The 23887-nt window shown below is 67.3% G+C and overlaps 6 protein-coding genes across 8 annotated transcripts; 3 read left to right on the plus strand and 3 right to left on the minus strand.

The window, feature by feature from the left end:
* Nucleotides 1–1088: 1088 nt before the first annotated feature.
* LOC147527534 (uncharacterized) lies at nt 1089–4276 on the minus strand. The gene is made up of 2 exons (XM_086622687.1): nt 4204–4276; nt 1089–1885 (listed from the first exon to the last, which is right to left on the minus strand). Exons 1-2 carry the CDS (start codon nt 4274–4276, stop codon nt 1089–1091), a joined length of 870 nt encoding a protein of 289 aa, XP_086478813.1.
* Nucleotides 4277–9813: 5537 nt separating this feature from the next.
* DNTTIP1 (deoxynucleotidyltransferase terminal interacting protein 1) lies at nt 9814–14408 on the plus strand. Its single transcript, XM_086622880.1, has 13 exons — nt 9814–9900; nt 9978–10048; nt 10264–10360; nt 10566–10664; nt 11162–11230; nt 11589–11645; nt 11867–11928; nt 12373–12418; nt 12889–12947; nt 13129–13189; nt 13551–13622; nt 13982–14037; nt 14270–14408. Exons 1-13 carry the CDS (start codon nt 9814–9816, stop codon nt 14406–14408), a joined length of 975 nt encoding a protein of 324 aa, XP_086479006.1.
* Nucleotides 14409–15086: 678 nt separating this feature from the next.
* On the plus strand, nt 15087–16236 carry UBE2C (ubiquitin conjugating enzyme E2 C). Its single transcript, XM_086622879.1, has 6 exons — nt 15087–15187; nt 15271–15298; nt 15379–15465; nt 15637–15841; nt 15975–16034; nt 16178–16236. Exons 1-6 carry the CDS (start codon nt 15087–15089, stop codon nt 16234–16236), a joined length of 540 nt encoding a protein of 179 aa, XP_086479005.1.
* Nucleotides 16237–16688: 452 nt separating this feature from the next.
* Nucleotides 16689–17430, minus strand: LOC147527536 (regulator of G protein signaling 9-binding protein-like). The gene is made up of 2 exons (XM_086623105.1): nt 17238–17430; nt 16689–17134 (listed from the first exon to the last, which is right to left on the minus strand). The coding sequence occupies exons 1-2, from the start codon at nt 17428–17430 to the stop codon at nt 16689–16691; spliced, it is 639 nt and encodes a 212-aa protein (XP_086479231.1).
* A 1032-nt stretch (nt 17431–18462) lies between these two features.
* Nucleotides 18463–19507, minus strand: TNNC2 (troponin C2, fast skeletal type). Its single transcript, XM_086623180.1, has 6 exons — nt 19417–19507; nt 19240–19305; nt 18974–19117; nt 18786–18900; nt 18574–18710; nt 18463–18494 (listed from the first exon to the last, which is right to left on the minus strand). Exons 1-6 carry the CDS (start codon nt 19505–19507, stop codon nt 18463–18465), a joined length of 585 nt encoding a protein of 194 aa, XP_086479306.1.
* A 2664-nt stretch (nt 19508–22171) lies between these two features.
* SNX21 (sorting nexin family member 21) lies at nt 22172–23710 on the plus strand. Of its 3 annotated transcripts, none has more exons than XM_086623039.1 (3): nt 22172–22481; nt 22584–22738; nt 23039–23710. In XM_086623039.1, the coding sequence occupies exons 1-3, from the start codon at nt 22172–22174 to the stop codon at nt 23708–23710; spliced, it is 1137 nt and encodes a 378-aa protein (XP_086479165.1). The 3 variants fall into 3 exon arrangements, with proteins under 3 accessions (XP_086479165.1, XP_086479164.1, XP_086479163.1); XM_086623038.1 differs by having other exon boundaries at nt 22172–22415; nt 22512–22738; XM_086623037.1 differs by having other exon boundaries at nt 22172–22738.
* The last annotated feature ends 177 nt before the right edge of the window (nt 23711–23887 follow it).

The raw sequence follows: 23887 nt of genomic DNA on the forward strand, positions 1-23887 counted from the left end.
CGTCCTCAGCTCCGCGCTGAGCACAGGGGGGTCTGTGCCCCCACCCCAGTAAACCCAGTCTGCGCTGCGCACTGGCTGGCTCCTGTTGCATCAGTCTCCCGCCGAGCCCCCGCCGGCCTCCGTGGGACCTTCGCCCCCTGTGGGAGGGTTGGGGTCCTGGGTGGGCATTGTGCCACCACAGCCAGTGGGTCTCCGGGGACCTGCACGCGAGTCCTGCCCAAACTCCACAGCTCCATCCATCCTGACTGGGACCGGGCTCATTCCTATTCCCAGAGACCCTCCTGGGAGCAGGCGCCCAGCAGGACCCCAGTGTGTTCCCAGTGCAGATCTGGGCTTGCGCAGGGCCACGGCCCCAACCTCGCTTCAGTGCAGCTCCGCTGCAGGAGTGTGCCAGGGCTGTCCGGAGCCCTCAGGGTCAGCCGGGGGCACTCCTCGCATCCTGCACAGGCAGCGGTCCCGCAGCTCTGGGCCCCGCTGCCAGCACGGCATGGCGCAGCACCCAGGGGTGCACGAGCTCCCAGTGCCCCAGCACACAACGCCTCTGCGAAACCTCCAGACCCGGACCCATGGGTGCCCATGCCCGCGTGACTCCCAGCCAAGCCCTGCCATGGGGGCTCCTTTTGGAGGATGCCAGGAGCCTTGGCCACGGCACAGCCTGGCCCCGGGAGCCCCAGGGAGCCGGGGGGCACAGACCCCCGGATGCTCTGCTGGTCCTGGGTGTGTGTCCGGTCGGGGCCATCCCTGTGGCTCTTCCACAGGGAACAGAATCACGTTGCCGTGCAAGGGCCCTGCCAAGCCCACGCCAGGCAGGAGCGGGTGCGGGAGCTCCCTGTGCCCGGGGCAGGGCTGGGGCAGCCGCGATGGCCTGGCTGTGCCAGGTGCTGACCAGGGACAGCTTGTCATGTTGAGCCAGTGGCCCAATGTGGAGTTTATTAGGAAAGAGAAGGTCCTCCCCAAAACGCTGTTGGTGCCCAGGACCGGCCCTGGCAGAGTGAGGCAGAAGAGGCGGCTGCGGGCACCCGCCCCTGCACCCACCCACCGCGGGCTCTCTTCGCGCCGCGCACTCCTCGCACATCCTGTGGCACTGGTCACCAAGCGTCATCGCCATCACCACCACCATTATAATCACTGTTGTCATCATCGCCTTCATCATCTCCGTAGTCGTCATCATTGTAGTTATCATCATCACCATCATCATCATTGTCATCACCATTGTCGTCACCATCATCGTCACCATCATCATCACCGTCGTCATCACCGTCGTCGTCATCACCGTCATCGTCACCATTGTCATCGCCATCTCCATGCTCATTTTTCTCTTCCTCCTCCTCCTCATCATCATCACTGTCATCAGCCTCCCCACTGTCACCCTGGTCAGACTCAGGCTTCTCTCCCTCCTCCGGCTTCCCCTCACCCTCCGGCTTCCCCCCAGTCTCCGGCTTCTCCCCCAGTACAGGTTTCTCACCAGCCTCCGGCTTCCCCCCGGCCTCCGGCTTCCCCCCAGTCTCTGGCTTTGCTACGACCTCTGGTTTTTCCCCAGTCTCAGTCTTCCCCCAACATGCCGGCTTTTTCCCTGAACTGGGTTTCCTTCCAGTGTCTGGCTCCCCAGCCAATGTGGGCTTGTTCCCCCCCACGGGCTCCCCCCCAGTCACCGGCTTCTTCCCCAGCACGGCTGTCGCAGCAGTCACTGGCTCAGCCCCGGGCGGGCGCCAGTCCTTACCCAGCCGCTCCGCACCCGACTCCCGTTTCCCATCCGGGGCAGCCCTGGGGGGCTGCGGACAGCACACGGCGCTGGGCTCTTCCCTGGGCAAAGGGCTCTTCCCCAGCGGAGTGGTTCCGGGCTGCCCCAGCTGCGGCCGCCCGGCAGGAGCTGCTCCGGGGAGCGCTGGAAGGGAGCAGAAAGCAGCAGCGTCAGCCCAGGGCAGCAGCCCTGCACTGACCCCCACCCACAGCTCCCACCCGCAGCTCCCACCCATGGCTCCCACCCACGGCTCCCACCCACGGCTCCCACCCGCAGCTCCTACCCGCAGCTCCCACCCACAGCTCCCACCCACGGCTCCCACCCACGGCTCCCACCTGCGGCTCCCACCCACGGCTCCCACCCACAGCTCCCACCGCCAGCGCTCCGCGTCACCACACAGGGCTCCGGACAGGCAAAGCCCCCGCGGTGGCTCAGGGTCTCAGATTTGGCACTGTGATGCTGAGCTGGGCGCAGCGGGCAGGACGCTGCCCACACTCGCAGCAGCCGGGTTTGCCGCAGTGCCACACGGCTGCCTTCTCCCACCATGGCTTTTCCCGGTGGGATTTCAGGCCCCTGCCTGTCCGCTGTTGCCTGCACAGCCAGAGCGATCCAGCTCCCCGGAGCCATGCCAGTGCCTCCTGGGCATGGCAGTGCCATGGTGGGGCCGGTGCCTGGGGTAGCTGCAGCACACCTGCCCGCCCGGGCACCCCTGGGCATCTCTGCACCACGGCCAGCACCCACCTGTGGCTCCGGCTGCATGAGGCAGCTGGGTGGGAGGCGGCACCGCGCCATGCTGCGACCTGTCCCGGCACCTGCAGTGAGCCCCGCATCGCCCGGGCCCGTCCCCACCCCGCTCCCCCCACAGCTTCCCCGACCCTCATGGGCACTGGCAGCTGCCAGCACCCGCCAAGCACTGTCCTCTGTGCCAGAGGGGACAGGTGCCAGGGCCGATTGCCAGAGCAGGGCTTGGAGAGCTGTGCCGCAGCTTGGAGGGGAAAAGCGAGAAAACGTGTGTCTGTGTGTCCTGGGGTGTGCCCGGGGGCGCAGGGCACAGGTGACCGTCGCGCTGTCGACCGACTGCAGCAACTTCTCAGCGAACCCGATCCCACCGCAGCACGTGCGACTGAACCGGGGCACAAACACGCCACCGCGCACTGTCGGGAAGGTGCTGCCCGCTCTCCTGGGCAGCACTGGGATCCCCCCAGCAGCAGTGAGGCACGAGGTGCCCACAGGCAGCACTGGCCCCTTGGCACCGCTCCAAGACAGGAACAGGACAAGGGAGGTGGCAGCACTGCCGGCACGCGGGCCAAAGGCGGGTTGTGTCGCGAGGCTCAAAACCGGGCTGGAAACTGAGACCACGAGAGACTCAGGTTTCTTCAGCGCATCCTCACCCACGCGCGACGGCCCCAGCGCCTCGTCACGGAGCGACGGCAAACCCGGCGCCCGCCGCGCGGAGCTGCGGCTGCCTCCGAGTTTAAGCCGCACAAAGGCAGAGCCCGGCTTGCAGGAGCGGGCGGAAGGACGGGGTTCTGCAACGCCTCAAGCGCTGCTCTCAAAGTCACTTCGCTGCTCATTCAAAAAAAAATGCAGTTTTCACTTCTTCAAAAGTTGGCCATTTAAAAAAAAAAAAAGAAAAAGAGAAGGAAAAATAATTCTCCTCTGAGAATTTCCTTTCTCCCGCAGCTGCACTCCCCAGCAGGGCTGGTGCTTTCGGAGGGCTCATGGGTGGGGAGATGCCCTGAACCTGCCCCACAGCAAAGCGCAGGGGCGGCTGCCAGCCTGGGCAGGAGCACAGCGGGCTCTGGCCCGGGGCAGGGGCAGGCGGGTGGGCAGCGGAGCCCAGCTCGCCCCAGCACGGCTCCAGCAACCTGCAGGTTCTCATTTGGGTTAGAGATGCCCCAGGCAGGGCTGTGAGGGGTGGGAGTGTCCCCGCTCGCCCCAGGGGGTCCCAGCCCCATGGATGGAAGTTGCTCTGCCCCACTGGGAGGGACTGTCCCAGCCCATCCCAGGCAGCCCAGTCTGGTTCCAGTCCAGCCCGTCTGCAGCACCCCAGGGCTCTGCCCGGGCTGATGGTTCCACCAGTCCCTGCCCTGGTCACTGGTTCAACCGACAAACCTCCTCCCGAGCATCCCTATGCCCACGTGCGGGTGCCAGCGCTGCCCGCATCCTCGGCAGTTTTGCAGAACTGGAGGAGTATGAAAGCCAAGCGAGGCTGAACGCCGCGAGGGTCACAGCGCTCGGCAGGAACTTTTCACACGTGCACGGATGAAAACGCGTCTAAACACACGTCACTGCGCCGCCACCACCACCGATGCAGCTGCAGGTGTCCCTGCTCGTCGCAGGGGGGCTGCATTAAACGATCCTTAAAGGTCCCTTCCAACCCACCCCATGTTCCTATGAAAATGCAGAAAATATTCCCCAAATGCAGAGAGGCCGGGTGTTTGCCGCGCGCCCGTACTTGCCTGCGGCGGGTGCTGCCCGCAGCTCTGCGCACAGGGCCAGGAGCCCCAGCAGGACGGTGCCTCTCGCCGTCATGCCGCCGGAGCCAGTGGCCGCGGCTGAGCCGGGCGGCAATTTAAAGATCCGCCCAGGCAGCCCCGCTCTGGGAATGGGAGGAAGTGGCTCGCAGGTGACTTGTAGGAACCTCCCATGTTTTGCTGTAATTCTGTTTTCTGAAGAGCCACTCCGGCTGCTTTCCTCCACCCACAGCCGAGGCAGGAACAGGGTCCAGAGCGCGGGGAGCACGGCACAGGGATGGGCAGGAGGGAAGGGGAAGGAACCCCGCTGCTCTCGATGGGAATCCCCACCGCCCTGCTGAGGGCTGTGACCGACCCCTCCACCGCTGCCACCCAGCAGCACCTGGGCACAAACCGTCCTCCCCGAGCCCCAGCACGCAGGACGCTGCCAGTGCCTCCCCACGATGCCGGGTGGGAAAAGGCAGGGCTGCCCGCATCTGCTCCCCATCGCTCCGTCCCTGCCAGTCCCTTTGGGCGATTCCCCTGCCCCGGGGTCCGGGATCCTTCAGAAGACGCAGGTCCTGCCACCAGCACCGCCTCTGCCACGGCATCTCCCACTTCCCGAGAGCGTTCCGGGAGGCGTGTTGCGGAGCGGGCCTCCAGCGCCGTTGCTTTATTAAATGGGATTTGCAAAGACGGTCCGAGGCAGCTGCAGGGAAGGAAAGCGCCAGCCCAGAGGCAGCGCCGTCCGCATTGGCACCATCTGCCACCGTCCCACGGGAGCACGGCGCTCGCGGCGCAGGCCTTGTCCCTCCCTTCGGTGAACTGCCGCAGGAAGGACCGTCTCCCGGCAGACAGACCGCTGCCCGGACCGCTGCACCCCCCGTGCCTTTTCCTCACGTCCCTGCTGTGCTGAAACCGAGGGGGAGAAAACGGTGGGATGGCTCACGCGCAACACCTGGCACAGTTTTAGAGACAGGAGCTTCAACTCAGACGGGGCATCTCCCGGCTCACGGCGGCAGCCGCGCCGCTGCTCAGAAAGATGTTTGGGAAACTGCGAGCGAGCTTCACCACCAGCAGTGGCACCCGCGCTGCCCCGGCACCGGGCAATGCCCACAGGCAGAAGCCAGTCCCTGCCCAAACTGGGCACAGGGGACCAGCACCCAGCGGCACAAACGCCCCTCGTTTCCAAGGCTGCTGTTTCACGTAGAAGCCGCTACTTGCAGGTTTTTGCAGGCTCAATATCCCGGTTCCTTTTGAATCCCTGGCTCTAAATCCAGTTTTCGTTCGTCTGTTCCGTTCCCAAGCAGCGCGCTCCAACGCTTCCAGTGTTACTAACACAAATAGCCAGGTTTTGGCACCCAACAGAGAAAGCTCAAAGCCCTCAGCAAAGGAACATTGTCCTCCAGCCCCACAGGGATCTGCTCCCTTGTGCCCTCCCTGGACCCCCTGCTACTGCGGGGCAGCCCCACATGGACCCGGGCACACGCCGGGAGCCGGCAGTGCTCGGGGCGATCCTTCATCCAGCCCAACCGGAGGCTCCGGTGAGGCACCCTCAGAGCAGCTTTCTGGGAACTCTTGAGCACAAATTGCAGGGCTCGGTGCCCATGCGTGGGCACCCAATTAGTTCACACACGGGTAACCAATTAGGTTACACATGAGCGTTCAATACTCGCGTGCCTGAGCGCCCAAGGAGCTCACGCAGGAGGGCACAGGTATCGTGCACAAAACGCCAGATTACTTCCTGTAGGAGCACCTAAGGAGCGCGGGGACCTGGGGGAGCACATGGTGTCTGTAGGCAGCACCAGCACCCAGCGGGTGCACTCATGAGCACCAGGATCTGTCCACACCTGAGGGCTGGTCTGGGCACAAATTGCCTGGTTTAGGCAGCGATGCCTGCGTGGGAGGAAGCCACGAGCTGCCCCAAGCCACAGCCGTGGGCGCATCGGTTATCGCTGATCAGTGAGAAGTTTGTATTAACTGGCAACAGATTAAATTAATTAAAAATTCCCTTGAGTTGAGACTGTTTCGCCCACGGCCGAGACTCCCCAGCCTGAGGACGAGGTGAGCAGCCTCTTACCCGGCCGAGTGCCCAGCATCCGGGAGAACCGTAAGCAGAGGAACTGTTTCCCCTCGGCAGTCGGGGGGCCGGAGCTCAGGCTGCTCCCCGCTGCTGCAGATCCATCGAGAGAGTCTGCTCCGGTGAAACAGAGCTCTCCGGAGCGAAAAGTCTTGGAATTTCAAGGAAGAGAGCTCATCCAAGGTGAGGAGAGCACAGGAATCTGCCTCAAACCACAGGTCCAACCTGCGGCTTCTCTGGAAACTCAAAGCTCAGAGTAAATGCCAAATGAAACGCACTGCCACGTTTACTTCCTCTGCTCTGCCCCTGATCTCAGCGCAAAGCCGCGTTTACCGAGCGAGATAACAGAGTAAGCTGTAACTTCGGTTATGTGGGTGCCAACCCATCTAAATTAAGTTGCTCTCAAGTCACACGGGAGTGCTAGCTGGAATCTGATTTTGCAATTTTTTCTCCTTCTCTATTTAGTTGTTTCTTCTTGAATTGCGCAGAAACCAAAGTGCAACCAATACTGCAGGAGAACTCCAGGACTACTCTGGCCAGGACACAGCAGCGCCAGGCAAGAACGGGCTGGACTCGCTGGATCAAAAGACAAAGTTTAAATCTGCAGCTGTGGGGCCAGTTAAAGCAATCGGTGCGAGCTCGACGTCCTTGCTGCAGCTCTAGGTGCATGCCCCTTGAACCCTGCAAAGTCCCTGCACAAAGGGCTTTCCATCAAATCCCCAGCGGAGCGATGCAGGGCAGTGCAAGGGATGCGGCTCGGGAGCGGGAAGCGGCACGGCTCCGTGCTGCCAAACCTGCGAGGGAAGAGGGCTCGCTGCGAGAAATGCGCTTTAAGTACCGGTTTAGTCTCCTCCTCATGGCCGTGACTCAATTCGGATGCAACTTCTGTGTGAACCGCCCGTGTCTGCTCAAGATTCGGTGCTTCACACCTCGCAGCTCGGCGGCTCAACCCGACAGCCCGGTGCCTATCGCACATCGCTGTCGCTGTTAATCACCGTCCAGCAGGACGCCCCATGGAGCAACCGGTGCTGTTCCGCCCATGCCGGCAGCAGCGACTCCCTTCCACGCACCCGACAAACCATCTGGAACAACTTGAGGGGTTACAGGGCTCCTTCCCACCCCGGGACTGCTGCAGCGGAGAGCTCTGCCCTGCCCCTGCCCCTGCCCCTGCCCCCACTCGCCCAGTGGCTCCTTCTCTCCAGAAAAACACCATCATTTAGGCGCATTTCGGTTTAGCAGACTGGAGCCTTGGTTGACATTTTGGGAACTGAGGAAGGAGAACGCCCTACGAGCACATCTCTGAAACAAACGCTTTGGCGAGGGGAATGCTGCGGGTCCTGTTCCAGCGACACGGCTCGGATCCCACGGAGCAGGATCGCACCTGCGCCCATGGCACATGGCAGCACGGGTCCATGGAGAGCAGGGACGAGCACCGCAGCCCTCCGGCTCGCTCTCCAGAGCGACTAGTGACCACAGCGTGCCCACCAGGAACATCGTTTGAGTCTCCAAACGCTTTTTGGTCATGTTGCCCCTGTCCTCGTCAGCCATTTCCTGACCCTCATTGATCACCCGTAGTGCAGCACCAGCCTCATTAGAGGGCAGCGGGTGAAAAGTAACCCCAAAAATCACATCTTCTGCTGCGGCAGGATGCAGCAGGCGTGTGCGGCCCCTCACCAGGATCTCGCAGACACTGGTGCCATCGCCATTTGCAAAAGAAGCCGGAGGAAAGAGCAAAGAGCAGGGACTGAAGGAGATCCAAACGAGTCACCTCATCAGTTACACTTAGGTGATCCCTGACAGTGTTCTGCCATGCCCCTCCAGAGGTGGGAACTCCTTCGTTGGGAATTTTGTTCCAGGATTTAATTGTTGTAATTGGAAAGTTTTTCCAAAGATGGAATCCAAGTCTCACTTGATTCAAACCAACACAAGGACTTTTTGTCTTCTCGTGGTGTCCCCTCTGCAGCACACGTGCAGAGCTGACCCCTCTCTCCATCGAGCTTTCACAGGTTAAACTGTTCTTTTCACCCTTCCCCACGAGTTTCTACATCCACAGGTATTTCTCCTCTCCTCTGGACAACGTCCCATTTTTGTGGCTGACAATTTGGAGGAACCATAACAAGCACATAAAAAGCCCAACACTGACAGCAGCGAAGATACGGCAACACTGACGATGACTCAATGGCCCCACATCCGCACATCAGTTTGTGCCCTCATCCTGGGCTGGTGCAGCCCCGGCCAACGCGGCAGGAAGGGGACAACCAGGGCAGGAGCCTCTTTCAGCACCTGAGCGTGAGTCACCCACCGCTCTTCCCGCAGCCGAGCTCCTCCCGTGGGCGCGAAGCACGGTTACTGCCGGGCTGACGCCAGGCAACAGCTACGACGGCTCCGTACGTCACGCTGGGGGGACGCTGCAGCAACAAACGCCGAGAGAGACACCACCGGAGCGTCCTCCGGAGGCACCGCCACCATGCCGCACCACGGGCGCTGGCCTGGAGCGTCCGGCAAACCTGGCGGGAAGGAGAACTCACGTTCCCTCTTTGCGGCACAGACAGTGTTTCCCCGCTCGCACGCAGCACGTTGAGGACAGCGATCTGGGAACAATTGCTGGAGCAGCGCCGGCACCCATTGGCACGGCTCCACCATCCTCATCGGCACGGCTCCACCATCCTCATCGGCACAGCTCCACCATCCTCATTGGCACGGCTCCACCATCCTCCCCACCGCCGCTCCGAACGCGGTTCACCTCAGCGTTGGGTGCTTTGGCAGATCACATTCAGTTTTCTCTTACAATCACCTTGGGGGTAACGAGGGAAAACGGTACCAACAAAACGCCAAATGTTTTTTAACCAAACGTTAAATCGCCACGCAGCCGACCCGACGGCAGAGCTTCCGGTGCCCGTGGCGCAGGATAAGAAGGTCTGGGGAACGACGGACAAGTCGTTTCGACTGTTCCGCACCGAGGGGGTGAGGGAACGCTGGTCCCGAGTATTTCCTCGCGGACAGCGAGACTCCAGGGCGATGCCGGGCTTGCAGGAAGAGGCTGGCCGGAACCGCCACGAGTTGATTTCTCCTGTTTCAGGCGCAGCAAACAAGACACCGGGGACCGCAGCTCACCGCGGGACGAGCGTTCGCGTTTCGCAGCCGCAGGGACCCGTCCCACGGGTCGGTGCCCCGCCGGTCCCAGCCGCGAGGACTCGCCGGTACGTGGGAGCGGACCGGCCATCCCCGCCCTGCCCGCGACGCTGCTGCAGACCGGGGGGTCCCGTTAGCGCCGCGTGTTCGCACGGGCGGGCGCGGACACCGCCGGCGGGGCTCAGCCGGGGCACGGCGGGGGGCACGGCGGGTGTGCCAAACCCACCGACCCCGGCTCCGCGCTCCCGCCGGGCTCCCCGCGCGCGCCGCTCCCGCACCGGGCCGGGACCCGCCGCCGCCGCCGTTGCCATGGCAGCTCGTCACTTCCGGCGCGCGGCCGAGGCGTCGCGGGCCGATGACGCACGCGGTTCCCGGCGCTTCCGGTGGCGCGGGCCGGGGCCGCGATGGGCGCCGCCCGCGACGCGGAGCAGCAGCCGGGGCCGCCGGGCGAGGAGGGGCCGGGCGGCGGCGAGGAGCAGCTGGTCAGCACGGTGAGGCGGGGCCGGGCTGGGCCGGCGGGGAGCGGGCGGGCGGCGGGCGGGCCGCGGCTGACGCCCGTGTCCCGCAGAGCCCCTGGAACATCATGATCAAGCACCGGCAGGTGCAGCGGCGCGGCCGGCGCTCCCAGATGACCACCAGGTACGGGCGGGCCCCGCCGGGGGGGCCGGGCCGGGCCGAGGAGGGGCCCGGCGGGGCTGGCGGCGCGGAGGTCCGAGAGGGAAGGCTGGGCAGAGGGGCTGGGCCGGGCCGGGCCAGACTGGCGGCACCGAGGAGCGGACCCGAGGGCAGGATGTGGGTTAGACCGGGCTGGGCCGGGGGTGTCCGCGCCCCCCGCCTGACTCCTGCGCCTTCAGCTTCACAGACCCGGCCGTGTCCATGGACCTGCTGCGCGCTGTCCTGCAGCCCAGCATCAACGAGGAGATCCGGGGCGTCTTCAACAAGTACATGAAGGTGAGAGCCGTGGGGACGGGCCCCACCGCCCCCTCCCAGCGCAGGCTGCGCAGCGGGAGCTCGGCTCCCGGGCTTCACGCGAGGCTCTGGTGTCTCTCTCGTGGCTGCCGGTGTGTGGGCGCAGTGTGGGAGCTGGGCCTGTGTGCCCGCTCCAGCACTACCCGGCTGCTCAGGCTCTGACCTTCCCCTGACGCCTCCTCTCCAGTTTTTCCAGAAGGCAGCAGTCAACGTGCGTGATAATGTCGGGGAGGAGGTGGACCCCGAGCAGCTCATCCAGGAGACGTGTCGGAGCTGCCTGGAGCAGGTGGGTGCTAGCGAGGGACCCCATTCGCTCAGCAGAGCCTGGCATCTGGCTGAGCAGCCCAGCCTGGCAAGGAACATCTCTCCACAGCGTCGCTGTTAGCCGTGGGGACATCCACAGTCCTTCTGTGGTTGCTGTGCTCGGCGTTGTTCCCGTTGGGAAGAGGAGAGCAGTCCGGGCCGGGCAGCTCGCGCTGCTGCTCTCCACTGCTGTGTCAGCACGTGTGGCACGGCTGGAGCTTTCCCAGAGACCGGGCCCCCTGGCACTCGGAGTCCTGGAGGGGCACGATTTTTTCCTTTCACATCTTTCTTTTGTGCCAGTCGCCCGGACTTTATCACGCTAAGATTGTGCTTTTGCGACTTGCCGCTCACAAAGGCGCTGCACGGCGGCGCTCCGAAGGCAGAGCTGTTATGGGGCGTTCCGGCACAGACACAAAGTGGGGGTGCTGCAGGTCCCTCTCTTTGCCCACATTCGGGGAACCCTTCTTTCTCCTCCTGCAGGCCAAGCTGCTGTTCTCTGACGGCAAAAAGGCTGTGCCCAGGTTGCCCCATGAGCAGGCCGTACCAAAGGTAAGAGTTGTTGCTGTTCCCAGAGGCTTGAGTGACTTGGAAGAGCCGGGATAAGGAGGAGGAGGGCTGGAATTGCGTTGGTCTCTGCCTCCTCTGGTCCGTCAGAGCACCAGCGAGGAGGCAGCGCTGGGGATGTGAGGCTGAGAGGGAGTGGTACCTACAAGGCAACGAAAATCGCGGGTGCTGCTTGTTGGGTTCGGTGCTTCTCACCACGACGGGGTGGGGTCAGCGTCTCCTGGTGCGCTTGTGCTCTGCCTCGAGCGCGGCAAAGGAGCTGGCGGCCAGCCGGGTGCGTGGGGCCCTGCCAGCCTGGGCGGGGAGGGGCGACCCACTCATCCCACTGCTGCTCCTCTTCCAGCGTGCCCGACAGACGGACGAGGAGATGAATCGTCGGGGCAGTCCCGTTCCCAAAAAGGTAGGACGGTTTTCCGCACAAGGGGTTTTGTGTTTCGCTAAGCTCGTTCCTCGTCCCTGGTGTGCAAATGCACAGCAGCTTGTGTGGTGCCCCGGAGGTGCTCACTCTCGTGCCAGCCAGCATTTCTGCTCATGACAAAAGCACAGCTTCCCTGGGAGGGGGTGGGCACAGGATTCTGCCAGCCTGGGCAGCCGAGTCACTGAAGGATTCCTTCCACGCAGAGAAAGGGACGGCCACCGGGACAGAGCCTGTCGAATGATCGCGGGGTCTCGGGCATGGCTGCGTGAGTATGCATGGTGCAGAGCCCGTGCTGGGGGCGCAGGGGGAGTGCAGAATGGGGGAGTGCAGAAACCCTGCCGGCTCCTTGCCCTCCTGGAGACCGGAAAGGTGCAGGGGAGTGCCAGGGGGATGGCAGGAGGGGTTTAGGTTAAGCTTTTCCCCCCAGGAGGCAAAGACCTTCAGGAAGTGGTTTTAAACAGGCCCAAAGCGGTGAAAAGGTCCGGCTGGACCATTCAGAGTGAGCAGTGTGAGACGGGGGGCGGTGGGGTCTTGGCAGCGGGGAGAGAAGAACGCACAGCCAAGATGAGGGTCTGGGGTGGCACTGCCGGGGACCGGCGGGTGTGAACGGGGCGGATCTGGAAGCGCTCGGTCTCTGCTGCCAGTGCCGCAGTGGTGGCTGCGCTGGTCCCGCGGGGACTTGTTCTTACTGCGTTCTCCTTTTCCACAGGTGGAAGCTCAAAGTCTCCGAGCCTGTGAGAAGGGATGGACCAAAGGTATTGGCTGGCCAACGTCGCTGGGCTCTCCCTCTCCTCCCCTTCGCCTCCGCCAGCAGAGCCCTGCTGCTGCGGGAGCGGGGGACAGCACCGAGCTGTGCTCTGCCCCGACAGGCCCCTGCGCTGCAGGAGAGAGCATGAGGAGGAGCGAAGTGCCTGGAGGCCTTTGCTTGGCTCCCCCAGGCGCTGTAGCCCGTGCCTCTGCGGTGTGGTGCCGCTCTTAGGAGACCTGGGGAGAGCAGTAGTAGCCAGGAGGATCCCACAAGTGTTTCCCAAGAGGGAAACTGCTTAGATCAGCCCAGAGGGAACGTAACTTCCCTCCTCTGTGGAGGCCTGGAGGTCTGTGGCCAGCTCCCTCCCTGCCAGGCCAGGGGCAGTTCCAAGGTTCCCTGTCGGAGTGCTGAGGCTCCTGGAGCACGGGCGGCACCAGCTTCCTTTCTAATGTTGCCCCTTTTCCAATTGCTCTGTAGTGGGATCCATCCCGACTGACTGAAACCACAACCTTTGTGCTGGGATCTCGAGCAAACAAGTAAGGAACGGCCCTGCCGATGCAGGGTGGTGTCTCCAAGGCAGGAGCCCGTGAGACTCCTCCTGTCACTTCGCTTCTCCGCCTCGAAAGCAGTCGGAAGGGCTTGGGGAGGAGAGGGGGTGTCCCCGTACCACCGCGGCCGCGCTCCACACAGGTGTAACACCCCGTGTTCCTCTTTCAGAGCTCTCGGGATGGGAGGAACAAGAGGGCGACTCTACATCAAGCATCCCCACCTCTTTAAGGTCAGATGCCACAGCAGGACGCTCCCTCCTTCGGGGTTTGCTCGGGAACAGTTTCTGATGGGAATGGGGAGCACGTGCTCCGGCTCGCTCATCTTCCTCCTCCCCCATGCCCCCGTTTGCTGTCTCGGAGCACGTACACACACGGCCTGGCTGTGCCGGAACGCGGGTTCACGGCTTAGCGCAGCCTCCGAGGCGCTGGGTCTGCCTGGAGCCAGGGCTCGAGGCCGGGGAGCGGCAGGCAGAGCCAAGCCCTCCCGTGGCGGGCACCGCGCTGGAGCGGGGCGCAGCATCCTGGCAGGAGGGTGGTCAGCAGGGAAGGTCCGTGGCTGCGCTCAGCTCGGTCCTTGCTGCTTTATTGCAGTACGCAGCTGACCCGCAGGATAAGCACTGGCTGGCAGAGCAGCAGCACATGAGGGCCACTGGGGGCAAGATGGTGAGTACGCCCGGGCTCGTGGCTCTGCCGCCGGCGGCAGCCGCGCCAAAACTCCCCGCAGGGCTCGGCCGGGCAGAGGAGCCACGAGCGGCGTGCTGCGGGAAAGGCGGCTGCGGCAGGAGGCTAGGCAGGGCGCGGAGGCAGAGGTGTTCCCGAGGCACCGCCGAGACCTGTCGGCTGCCCCTCGGGATGCGGGCACGCGCGAGGGCAAGCAGTGGAGGCCGGGAGGCACGGCCGGCTCCTGCGGGGAGCGGCGGCTCTGCCCTGGCTGAGGTCGGCAGGCCAGGGACGGGGGGTGCGGCACCGCTGCCAGAGCGGGTGCCCGGCAGCCCTGAGGTGTGCCCCTCCTTGTGCCGCAGGCCTACCTCCTCCTTGAAGAGGACATTCGGGATTTGGCCGCCAGTGACGACTACAGGTGAGGCCGCGGAGGAGCCGGGTGTGCCGCCGCGCCGGGGGGTGCTGCCGTGGGGGCTCTGCAGCGCCCGCCCTGGCTGCCGCCCCGCGCTCTGCGCCTCGGGGGTCGGTGTGGGGGGTCCGTGGTGGGTGCAGGGGGTCCCGTGGTGGGTGCTGGGGTCCACGGGCTCGGTGCTGGTGGGGGGTCTGCAGTGGGCACCAGGCCCCCTCCGTCTCACGCCCCCTCTCCGCAGGGACTCCGTGGACCTGCGGCTGGAGGAGCTGAAGCCCTTCGTGCTGCCGCCCTGGATGACGGAGAAGATTCAGAAGCACATGGAGACGCTTCGCCGCGGGGGGGACGCGCCGCCCCCCGAGGGCCCCCCCGAGCCCTGAGGCCCCGCCCCCCGTGGCCCCGCCCCCCGTGGCCCCGCCCTCAATAAAGCCGCTTCGCACTCGCCTCCGCCGCCTGCTGGGGAAGGGGGGTGTGGCCCTTTAAGGGCCCGCGGGGACGCGCGGCTCCGCCTCCGGGCAACGGCCAATCGCGGCGCTCCGCAGGCGGCGCCCCGCGGCCAATGCGCGGCCTCTGCCGTTACCGGGGCAGCGCATCCTCGGCGAGCGGCGATTGGCCGGCTCGAACGGGGCTGCGCGCTGATTGGCGGCGGCGCCGCACGTTGGGCACATTCAAACGGGGCGCGCGAGCGTGGGCGGGGCCGGGCGGCTGCGGCGGACACTGACCGGCTCCGCACCGAGGGCTCCGCCGGGAGAGCCCGGGCCGCCGCACCGAGACCTCTGCTCCGCACCGGGAGATCCCGCCGCACCGGGGAGCCCCCGCTCCAGCACCGGGAGAGCCCCGTGCGCAGCCCCGGCACCGCCGCTCGGCCCGGGCACAGCCCCGCTGCACCGGGAGAGCCGCAGCGCCGGTCGGGTCCTGCGCCGAGCGCCGCCGCGGGCGGGAGGGAGCGGAGCCCGGTGCGGCGCCGCCCGGGAGAGGGAGCCGCGTCCGGAGCCCGGGAGCCGCCGGGCAGCGGCGGCCGGAGGCGGGTGCGCCGCTCGGGGCCGCCGGGAGCCGCCATGGCCTCGCAGAACGCCGACCCCGCCGCCGTGTCCAGCGCGGCCGCCCGCAAAGCGGCTGAGGCGGGGGCCACGGCGGCCCGCGGCGCGGTGGGGAAGAGGTGAGCCGGGGCCCGGGCCGGGGCTGGCGGCTGGCCCGCCGCACCGGGCGAGGCCGGACCGGTAACGTGTGCTTCCCCCGCAGGCTGCAGCAGGAGCTGATGGCGCTCATGGTGAGTGCGGTCCCGGGGCCGGGGGGGGTCCTGGGCTGAGCCGGGGGGTCGCGGGCCGCCCTGACGCGCCGCCCCCGCAGATGTCCGGTGACAAAGGCATCTCCGCCTTCCCCGAGTCCGACAACCTCTTCAAGTGGATCGGGACCATCGACGGCGCCGCCGGCACGGTGAGCGACCGGGGCCCCCCTGCCCCGCCTCCGGCTAGGGCTGGTCTCGGTCCTCTCCGGGACCCCCCCCGCCTCGGGACCGGGGGTCCCCCTTTCCCCCGCCCCGTCTCGGGACTGGGATTACCCTGCTCCCCCCGGGCTGTGGCCCCCGCCCCTGACTCCCGCCCCCAGGCCTACGAGGAGCTGCGGTACAAGCTGTCGCTGGAGTTCCCCAGCGGGTACCCCTACGCGGCGCCCACGGTGCGGTTCCTGACGCCCTGCTACCACCCCAACGTCGACACCCAGGGCAACATCTGCCTCGACATCCTCAAGGACAAGTGGTCGGCCCTCTACGACGTCCGCACCATCCTGCTCTCCATCCAGAGCCTGCTGGCAGGTGGGTCGCGCGGCCGCACGGCAGTGGAGTGCTGGGGGGGCAGAAGATGGGGTTCCCCCCCCCAGCACAGTGCTAGGTGATGGGGCCTGGGTGTCCAGGCCGCCCCACCTGCTGACCCCGCCGCTGTCCCTAGAGCCGAACATCGAGAGCCCCCTGAACACGCACGCCGCCGAGCTCTGGAAAAACCAAGCCGGTGAGTGTCTGGGGCAGAAGCCCCCCGTCACTCCCTCCGGGGCGGGCAGCGGTGCAGCCCCCCGACCCCACTGTGTCCTGCTGCCTGCCTGGCGCTGTGGCTGCCCCAGGACCCTCAGCCCCTTGTCGCCCCTCTCTCCTCAGCCTACAAGAAGTATGTGCGGGAGACGTATGCCAAGCAGGCCAAGAGCCAGGAAACCTGACCCGTGCCGCCGCCTGTCCCGTCCTACCCGGGTCTCTGCCCACTCCCTGTCCAGCCGCTCCCCCGGCTTTTTGTATCATAGGCTGTTTTTAAATTAATTTTGCAGTCCGAGCCACGGTTAATGTATAAATAAATGCACATTTATAACTTTTCTAGGCATTTTGTTGCAGCCTTCCACGCCAGGAGTGCCCACCTTCTCTTCATCAGCCTGGCCCTGGGGTCCCGCCAGGAAGGGAGGTCACCGACCCCCGTGGGGTAACAGGGGCTTTATTAACACTTGGAGTGCCCAGAGCTGGTCCTGTTCCCTCCGGAGAGTGCGGGCAGCCCCCAGCATCGCCTGCCCGGGCAGGGGGACAGGGGCTGTGGGGATATGCAGGGCCCCATCCCCTGCTCCCTGACACCTGCGTGTGCAAGCGGGATGCCACCCCTGCTGCCTCCTCTCCTGCCCCCCAGTTAGAGCACCCTGCAGCAGTGCCCAGTGAGAGGGAACCCCCGAGCTGCTCCGGCCGCAGGGGCTGCGGTACTGCCCATCCCCACCGGCTGCGTGGCCTCCACCGTCCACGGCGGGATGTTGGCTTTGCTTTCCATCTCCGCCAGCGCAGCCCTCACCTCCTCGATCTCCTCCTCCAGACACGGGGCAGCTGGGGGCTGAGTGAACCCCCCCCCTCGCCGGCTGCCCTTGCAGCTGGGCAGCCCCCGGCCCCCCAGCCCGGTGCGCAGCTGGGCCGTGCCACCCCCCTGCATGGAGAAGAGCTGGCAGAGGTGGTGGGCTCGGCACAGGTCCTGCAGGAGGAGCTCCAGGGCGGAAAGGAAGAGCACCCACAGCCTCTCCAGCTCCCGCCGCTCCTCGGGGCTCACCGGCGGCTGCCGCAGCCCCGCCAGCAATGCGTGTCGCAGCCCTGCGGGACAGGGGACGGTGAGCCGGGGCAGACCCAGAACCCCTCCACCAGCCCCGGTGTGGGGGCACCGCGGCCGCTGCCCAGCGCAGCAGCCCCTCCTTACCAGCGCTGAGCTCGCGGGCCTCCGCGCTCCTCCTGCGCCGCTCCTCCCGCAGCCGGGGGCTGTCGGTGCTGCCCCCGAGCTGCAGCACCAGCTGCCGGTGCCCAGCCGTGGCCTTGCAGAGGGCGGCCTGGGCTGCCGCACATGCCCCCACTGCCCCCCGTGCCCGGCATGCATCCCCTCTCCTGGGTGCCATCACGCCCTGTGAGGACAGGGCAGGATCGGGCCCCTCCACGGCCGCCCCTGGCCTCTGGGGGGGCTCAGCTCCCGGTGCTGCAGCACGGTGCAGCAGGGATGTGACAGGCTCTGAGTTGTGTCCCGTCAGCTGCACGATGCTCGTCCCACTGTTCCCATGTAGGCTGGGCACTCCTTGGCCCCCACCCGCCCCAGCCCGGGGAGGGTGCCCCCCCTCGGCCCCTGCTGTGCTCCTCCCCGGCTGGAGAGACTGCACGGAGCCACTGCGAGTGCCCGGGGAGGAGTGGGTCCCTGGGGAGCAGTGATGGGCAGCAGGCTGGCACAGGCTGTCCGGGCACAGAGGCTCCAGCATTGCCTTGATGCCAAAGGGAAGGGGCTGCTGCTGCTCCCCGCCTTACAGCCAGGTCCTCTGTGCCCCTCTGGGTGGGACACAGGGATCCCAATGTGGGGCAGGCAGTGGTGGCTCCCCAGGCTCCCTGTGGTCCCACAGCCCAGCCATGGAGCAGGCAGGAGCAGACCCCAGGGCGCCCGGAGGTTCTCAGCCCGCCGGGACCCCTCGGGGCCGGGGCCGTGCTCCCTCACCCGCTGGCGTGTGAACCGGCCGCTCTGCACGGAAACTCTGAGCTCAGCGCTGGCACGTGCCCAGCAGCCCGTGGGAACCACGGCCTCGCGCTGCCCCCACACCCCCCGAGGTGACCCTGACCGGCACCAGGCACCACCCAGGCACATCCCTCTCCCCGGGGAGCGGTGCAGGGGGCACGGTGCCGTGGCCCCCTCCCCACACAAACCCGGTGGAGTTCCGCAGCGGCAGCTCAAGCCTTTCCCCTTTTATTGAGGCTCAGACCGAAACCACATGCAGCAAACTGGAGGAAAAGCTTGGCCGCTGCCGGCGGGGTGAGCCCAGGGCCCCAGCACGGGGCAGGGTCCCGGGCGGCGCGGGCAGCCAGGGGCCTGGCACTGCAGAGCGGCTGCTCCCCGGGTGGTGGTGGAGCAGGGCTGGGCGCAGCAGCCGGCCTGAGGAATGTCTGGTCCCTTACTGCACACCCTCCATCATCTTCAGGAACTCTGCAAGAGAGCGGCACCCTCAGCCCGCGGCCCTGCCCAGGGCGCGCGGCATGGGCGCTTGGCCGGGACTGTCGCTCACCGTCGAAGTCGATGCGGCCATCGTTGTTCTTGTCCGAGTCCTTCATCAGGTCCTCTATGTCCTCCTCGGTGACGTGCTCCCCGGTGGCCCTCAGGATCTCACCCAGCTCCTCGATGTCGATGAACCCGTCCGCGTTCCTGCAGGAGGGTGAGGGCGGGATGTGGCCCCGCTCGCCCCCGTGGGCAGGGCAGGTGGGCATCGCCCCCACTCACCGGTCGAAGATGCGGAAGCAGTTGGCCAGCTCCTCCTCAGATTTGCCCTTGGCGTCCTCTTTCATCTGGCGCACCATCATCACCAGGAACTCCTCGAAGTCGATGGTGCCGCTGCCTGTGGGCAGAGAGCCGAGCGTGGGTCAGGCTGCCCACCCGGCACCCGCCACCCGCCGCCGGGGGCTGCTCACCATCCTCATCCACCTCCTCTATGATGGCGTCCAGCTCCTCTTTGGTGGGGTTCTGGCCCAGCATTCTCATCACCGTCCCCAACTCCTTGGTGCTGATGTCCCCGCCACCGTCCGCGTCAAACATGTCGAAGGCGGCCTTGAACTCTGCAGGGCAGCAGGGAGGGCTGGGCTGGGCATCACAGGGGCCGGGGCAGCAGCAGCAGGACAGAGCCTTGCCCCGCGCCTCAGCCGCGTCCGGCCCGTCTGCCCACCGCCCCCATGCTCACCCGCGATCATCTCCTCGCTGAGGAAGGCGCGGGCTTCCGCCTGCTGGTCCGTCTGCAAGGCGAGGGAGCGGGGTCACCGTGGCGCCCGCATGGCACCTGTCGATGTGGGGCTGTGGGAGCCCCTGCCCCGCTGGAGAACGACGCCGTGCCAGGGAGAGCCACAGTCTCCAGCAATACCGCAGCTCCGGTGCAGCCCGGGCACCCGCAAGGGCAGTGGGCTGTGGGGAGCCGCCTGCCCGGGGCCCCCCGCCAGCCGCAGGGGCTCCATGGCACAGCGGCCACAGTCCCCATGCGCAGCCTTGGCATCCCAGGCATGCGGTGCTATTTTTGGGATCTCCTCGGCTCCCCTTGTAGGGCTCAGCAGGGCCACGGTCACGGGCACCTGTCAGCCCTGATCGAGTTTCTCCTGGAGGCGCGGGCCGGACACGGAGCCGGTGGCAACGCCATGTCGCATGACCTGGCGCTCGGCTTTCAGCCGCTCCCGGCCACCACCACCTCCACGCAGCCCCGAGCTCTGGCCAGGGCTGAGCCAGCGTCCGTGGGCGCCCGCACCCCTTGGGCAGCCGCGCGGTTTGCCCTGGGACACGTCCCGCGGGGCCCCTGCACCACCCCAACGCCTCCCTGCCCTCGCCCACCACGGTCAGCCCGGCACCAAGGACCATCTCCCCACCGCCACCTGCAGAGGCACCACAGCAGCCCAGATCCTGCGGGTGTGTGCAGTGCCCAGCGCCTCCTGCCCTGACGGGTGTTGCCCTGGCACGCAGCACATGGCATGCAGCACGCGGCAGCGTGGGGGCTCTTACCATCGACGCCATTTCTGCTGCTTCCCTCCTCCCGGGAGTCACCACCTCCTGCAGCAGAAACCCCCAGGAGCTCGCTGGTGCCCCTGGCACCCCAATTTGTAGCGTCCCCACCTCGCGGCATGCCCCCAGCCGCCGGCCCCCCGCCCCAGCAGCCTATCAGCTCCCCGGTGGCAATCCGGCCCCGCTCATTGGCAACAGGCGCATTTTACCTAATTTAGCCAAAGCGTTATTGGCCAAGAGCTGGGGATTAAACGTGGGTCTGAAGCTGCGACAGAAATTCAAGCCATCCGGGGGGGGACACCGGAGCCTTGGCAGGAAGGCGGCTCTGCCCCCGCCCCACAGCACCTTCCCCGCCAAGGGCGGCTCAGCAAGGAGGGGGTTAAAAATAGCCCCGCAGCCGCCATCATCACCCAGCTGAGGGGGCCAAGGCTCCCCCTGTGCCGAGCTGCCTCCCCCAGCGCCCGCTCCCCTGCTGAAGCCGCAGCCCTGCCTGGCGCAGGCTCCCAGCGCGGAGCCGGGCGCCCCTGGCGCAGCGTCCCCTCCCTCACCCCCGAATGAGCCGGGGGCTCCAGCCTCACCCCACCACCTCCAGCCCCCCCTTCAGCCTCATTTTCTGCTCGAGTGTGCCAGGGCAGAGCCGCGTTGCAGCACCCGATCCAGACAAGGAAGGGGCCCCAGCAGGGCCTGGGGTGCAAAGCCCCAGAGGGGGTACGGAGCATTCCCTCCCTGCAGTGTGGAGTCCCTGGCACCCTTGGCACCCTGCTCCTGCATCTAGAAAGGGCCCTGTCTTTCCATGCTGCCTGCAGGGTGTGAAACCTGCCTGGCGCCTCCTTGAAGGCTCTGCCCTCGCGCACCACAGCCCGTGCCCCCGCCTTTGGCAGGGCTCAGCTGGGGCTAGTGGCTTTGGGGCACACTGGCCAAGTGGCTCAGGGCTGCACTGGGGTCAGGCTGGCAGCACTCTGTCCCACACGGTCTCAGCGCCAGGGAGATACGGAGGTTCTCTGGCTCCTGGTTTTGTCAGGACCCCTATTCCCCGGGTGGGCACTGGGGCCGGCACCATCCCAGACCCCCTGTGCACCCTCTGCGCAGCAGCTGTGTGGGGAGGGGCTGGGGAGGCTTTGGTGACCCCCAGGCACTGGGTGCAGAAGCCCCCACAGACCCGCCGGTGCCCAGGAGAGCGCAGCGATCCCTGTCCGAGCCTGGGCAGGGTGCAGGGTGCTGGAGCAGGGCGCAGTGGGCGAGCAGGGGCAGAGCGATGGCAGCAGCTGAGCTGGCTCCTCGATATTAATAGACATTCCCAAGAAAGTGGCGAGGAGGGAGCGGGCACGGCGCTAAATAAGGCACGGCGAGCGCCGGGGTGCAGCCCAGCCACATGGGCCGCGTGGCGAGGCCAGCCAGGGCGAGGGTGGTGGGTGCCAAGGCAGCCCAGGGGATGGCCCGTCCCGCCGGGGCTGTGGCACAGCGGGATCGGGAGCTTGGGTGCAGGGTACCAGGGTGTTGGGGTACCGGGATAAGGGGGTACTGGGGTATCAGGACCCCGGGACCCCGTGGTGCCAGGCGCCGGGGTGCGGGGCTGTCGTGGCCCCAGTTCTCCCGGGAAGAGGGGCACAGCCTGGCCAGGGGACAACGGGAGCGGTGGGGTCGGGCAGGTGTCCCAGCTCGGCCCGGGCAGGGGCTGGCAGCGGAGCGCAGGGACTGCGGGCAGCGCGGGGCAGACCTGCCCCGACCCGTGCCAGGCAGTGCCGACCCGTGCCAGGCAGTGCCGGGCCGTGCCTACCCCCCCCGTGCCGGGTCGGGCCGGCCCCGCCGCGGCGATCCGGGTTCCCGGCGGAGGCGGAGCCGCGCAGGGAGGATCCCGGGACGAGCCGCGGCGGAGCAGCCATCGCTCGGCACCGCCCGGCTCGGCGCGGGCCCGCACGGTACGGCCCGGCCCGCGGCGGGGACGCGGCTGCACGGGGGCGGGGGCGGGAGCGGGGCCGGGGGCGCGGGAGGGGCCGGGGCTGCACCGGGGCGGCAGGGGGTGTCGCAGGGCCGGGGCGTCCCGCGGACGGGCCCGTGCGGTGCCCCCGGCCCCCCGCCCGTCCCGCCGCGTTGGGGCAACCGGGCCTGACGGCGCTCCGGCAGCCGGGATGGCCGCCCGCATCCTGCACCGCCTGCGGCACGCGCTGGCCGGCGAAGGCGGCCGGGAGGAGCGGGAACGGGAACGGGAACGGGAGCGGGAGCGCGGCGGCGCCGAGGCCGAGGACTTCCCGGAGAGCTCCGAGCTGGAAGACGACACGGAGGGGCTGTCGACGCGGCTCAGCGGCACCCTGAGCTTCACCAGCCACGAGGAGGAGGAGGAGGAGGAGGAAGAAGAGGAGGAGGAGGAGGACGGTGCTGGAGAGGAGCCGGGGCAGCCGCTGCAGCCGACGGGGGCGGCTGCGGGCGCAGAGGACGGAGGCAGGTGCCGGGGCCGGGGTGCGGGGGGAGAGCCCGAGACGCCCGGGAGCGGGGAGAGCCCCGGCCCCGCGGCGGGCGCGCTGACGCCCCGTCCCGGCGCAGAGTGGGGCCCCGCGGCGGAGCGGCCCGGCGGCAGCCTGCTGACCCGGCAGCTGCAGGAGCTGTGGAGGAGGTCGCGGGGCAGCCTGGCACCGCAGCGGCTGCTCTTCGAGGTCACCAGCGCCAGCGTGGTCAGCGAGCGCTCCTCCAAGTACGTGGTGAGTGAGCCCGCAGGTGGGCACAGGTGGGCGCGGAGCCCGCTCCCTGCCGGGGCAGGGGTCCCACGGCGGGCGCTCATTTCTCTCTGTCTTTCCCTGTGCTGCTCGGACGGTGCCGGCGGCTCAGATGAGCCTCAGGTAACTATCGCCGGTGGGGGCTGCGGCTGCAGCAGCGCGGTGCGCTCCCTCCTGCCTGGCGAACCCGCCGCGGCCCCTCTGCGGCCCCGCGCCCAGCTCTGCCCCGGTCCTGCGAGAGCAGCGCGCCCGCGGCACCGCCCTGACACCCGGCTCCCCCCGCAGCTCTACACCATCTACCTGATCCGCTCCGGCCGGTTCGACAAAGCCCCTGCCGCCATCGCCCGGCGCTACTCGGACTTCGAGCGGCTGAACCGCCGCCTGCGCTGCCGCTTCGGCTGCGACATGGCCGGCGTCGCCTTCCCCAGGAAGAGGCTGCGCCGGAACTTCACCGCCGAGACCATCGCCAAGCGGAGCCGAGCCTTCGAGCAGTTCCTGTCCCACCTGCACTCCATCGCCGAGATCCGCCGCTCCCCGGAGTTCCTCGAGTTCTTCTTCCTGCAGGACCTGCAGGCCGCGCAGCGCTTGACCTGCACCGGCATGTACCGCGAGGCGCTGGCCACCTGGGCCAACGCCTACCGGCTGCAGGACCGGCTGGGGGTCTGCGGCTCCGGCCGCTTCCTCCTGACGCTGGCCGGGCTGGCCGTCTGCCACCAGGAGCTGGACGAGCTGGGCGAGGCGCACGGCTGCTGCGAGCAGGCGCTGCAGCTGCTGGAGGCCCAGGGCAGCCACCCGCTGCTGGGGCCCTTCCTGCAGGCGCACGTCCACCTGGCATGGAAGGTGGGCAAGGACAAGCGGCGCTCGGAGGCCCGGCTGCAGGGCCTGCGGGAGGCCGGGCCGCCCCTGCAGCAGCAGCCCACCCTGAAGGAATGTCTGATCAAGGAGCCTCTGGAGTGAGCGCCCCACCGCCGGTGCCCGTGTGGGGCTCGTGGCCGGGGGCAGCGAGGGTGATGCCCGGGCGAGGATGGGCAGGGAGGAGGGCTGTGCCCCCGCGGCAGCACAGCCCGTGCCCAGGAGCTGCCTCAAAATGCACTTTCTCTGTGGTTAGTTTGTCCCGCGGGGCCGGGCGCTCAC

This window comes from Tauraco erythrolophus, chromosome 18 (genome assembly GCF_009769465.1).
Source record: "Tauraco erythrolophus isolate bTauEry1 chromosome 18, bTauEry1.pri, whole genome shotgun sequence".
NCBI lineage: Eukaryota > Metazoa > Chordata > Aves > Musophagiformes > Musophagidae > Tauraco > Tauraco erythrolophus.